The following is a 2,739-nucleotide window of genomic DNA, read 5'->3' on the forward strand; positions in this document are numbered from 1 at the left end:
TGGTCTCGATCTCCTGACCTCGTGATCCGCCCATCTCGGCCTCCCAAAGTGCTGGGATTACAGGCTTGAGCCACCGCGCCCGGCCAAAGTGGAGTACATTCTAAGGATAAATACAGTAAATACATAAACCAGTAACATAGTTGTTTATTATCAAGTATTATGTACTGTGCATAATTATATGTGCTAGTTTTTTTTTTTTTTTTTGTGATGTAGTCTCACTGTGTTGCGGGGCTGGAGTGCAGTGGTGTGATCTCAGCTCACTGCAACCTCCACTTCCTGGGTTCAAGCAATTCTCCTACCTCAGCCTTCCGAGTAACTGAGACTACAGGCTTATGCCATCACGCCCAGCTAATTTTTGTGTTTTTAGTAGAGATGGGGTTTCACCATGTTGGCCAGGATAGTCTCAATCTCCTCATCTGGTGATCCACCCGCCTTGGGCTCCCAAAGTGCTGGGATTACAGGTGTGAGCCACCATGTCCAAACTGTGCTAGACTTTTATATAACTGGAAGTACAGTAGGTTTGGCTACCAGCATCGCCACAAATGTGTGGGTTGAACTATGATGTCACTAGGCAATAAGAATTTTTCAGTTTTGTTATAATCTTATGGGACCACTGTAGTATATATAGTCCATGATTGATTAAAAAGTGGTTTATGTAGTACATGACTATGATTAGATTTATTTCTGTCTTGGTACCTGGGGTGGGGGCTAATTTGCTTTTGAAACTGCCTATCTTATGCCCAAAGATTTTCCTGTTTACTTGTTTACTTGGAGAAGTAAATTTGATGGATTGCTTGGCAAATAACATCTTGACTCTTGTAACTCTAGGCAGTAGTCTCCTGACTGGCCCAGAGGGACTTTTGGCCAAAGAACGAGAGAACTTAAAGCGATTAAAATGTCTGCGTCGATACCGCCAGCGCTATGGAGTGGAAGCCTTACTGCATAGGCAGTTGAAGGAACGGAGAATGCTGGCCACAGATGGTGCCGCCCAACAGGTAATTTGTGTGTATACCTTTAAGGTATATATGTTCACTTTATTTATTGTTTTTATGTTTTTGAGACGGAGTCTCGCACTGTCACCTGAACTGGAGTGCAGTGGTGCAATCTCGGCTCACCGCAACCTCCACCTCCCGGTTTCAAGCGATTCTCCTGCCTCAGCCTCCCGAGCAGCTGGGATTACAGGTGCCCGCCACCACACGCCTGGCTAATTTTTTGTATTTTTAGTAGAGACAGGGTTTCACTATGTTGGCCAGGCTGGTCTCCTAATCCTTGATCTCGTGATCTACCCACCTTGGCCTCCCAAAGTGTTGGAATTGCAGACATGAGCCACTGTGCCTGGCCATGTTCACTTTATTTACAAAGTTAGCGTAATTGTCAAAACATTATGTCCAGTTTTTTTGTTTTTTTTTTTTGAGACAGAGTTTCACTCTTGTTGCCCAGGCTGGAGTGCAGTGGCGAGATCTTGGCTCACCGCAGCATCCACCTCCCGGGTTCAAGCAATTCTGCTGCCTCAGCTTCCCGAGTAGCTGGGATTACAGGCAGGCGCCACCATGTCTGGCAATTTTGTATTTTTAGTAGATACGAGGTTTCTCCATGTTTGTCAGGCTGGTCTCAAATTCCCTATGTCCAGTCCTGGATCTGAAATCTGACTTTTTGCACTTGGGTTGTAGTGAAAGCACTTAGCTTGAAGTCAGGAGACATGGATTCTAGTCTGAGTCCCCACTGACCAGCTCTGTGTCTGCACAGTTAACTTTTATGGGCCTCAGTATTCTCATCTGCATATTGAGTAGTTGGAAAGAGTTTCTAAGTCCTTTGGTTCAGATATTCTTCAGTTCAGAAATAAGCACAGGTTAAGCCTAAATTGCTTGGGAATCTTGTTTTAAAAGGTGGGAAGGTAGAGTAGGAGCAATTGAATGTAGGAAGTAAGGTTAATAGGAAGAAGGGTTAAGTGATCATTCTTAAATTTGTTTTTCAAACCCTTGGTCTCCGTTTCAGTAAGAGTAATTTTATTTGTTTCATTTGTTGAGATTCCACTTAAGGCTACAATTTCAAAGAGTTCTGTTGGTAAAAGACAAAATTTATCTTAATTAGGCTGTATCACACTTTTAGAATATGGAGAGGTGTATTTGGTATTAAGGTTGACTCATTCTTTATACACTAGGTTTTAAAGTTTTTTGTCTTTTGCATAATATTGGTAAATCTGTTTTTGTTAAATGTTGAATTTTCTAGCCTTTAGGATGCGCTTTTCTTATATAACTATTTTCATCATAGTTTTATGTTCTTTCTTGGGTGTATTTTATCTGTCTTTTTCCATTTTAGGCCCATACCACTCGTTCCAGTCAGAGGTGCTTGGCCTTTGTGGATGATGTTCGTTGTTCCAATCAGTCTCTTCCAATGACCAGACACTGCCTTACCCGTATCTTTTTACTCTGCCTGTTAAGGCTGTGATTTGCTAGTTTGAAGACTAGTGGGAATCTCTGCTACTTTGCTTAATTGAAGGATTTTGTTTTCCTTTGGCCCTGAATCAAGGCCAGCAGTTTGCTGAAGCTGTTGGTTTCAAGCAGGAGCCTAAAAAATTGTCTTTCTGTGGTCTGTTGGCCGTTTCATAAGTTCGGAAATGTAATGGTCAATTCATTAGAAAGAAACATGAGTCATTTTTGATAGATGTGGGCTAATATTTATTTATAGTCTTAATACTTGGGTTCCAAAATATCTGTAAAATATTTATAATTGTCTCAA

The 2,739-nt window shown here is 41.7% G+C and overlaps 1 protein-coding gene across 2 annotated transcripts in view; it reads left to right on the plus strand.

The window, feature by feature from the left end:
- KANSL2 (KAT8 regulatory NSL complex subunit 2) overlaps positions 1-2,739 on the plus strand; it is a 45,081-nt gene that overhangs the window by 12,222 nt on the left and 30,120 nt on the right. For both annotated transcript variants that reach the window (XM_011987632.1, XM_011987631.1), the window contains exons 6-7: positions 829-995; positions 2,320-2,416. In XM_011987632.1, coding sequence (XP_011843022.1) covers positions 829-995; positions 2,320-2,416 — 264 coding nt within the window. The remainder of the gene's footprint in view (positions 1-828; positions 996-2,319; positions 2,417-2,739) is intronic.

Source organism: Mandrillus leucophaeus, unplaced genomic scaffold (assembly GCF_000951045.1).
Source record: "Mandrillus leucophaeus isolate KB7577 unplaced genomic scaffold, Mleu.le_1.0 Scaffold313, whole genome shotgun sequence".
NCBI classification, from domain to species: domain Eukaryota; kingdom Metazoa; phylum Chordata; class Mammalia; order Primates; family Cercopithecidae; genus Mandrillus; species Mandrillus leucophaeus.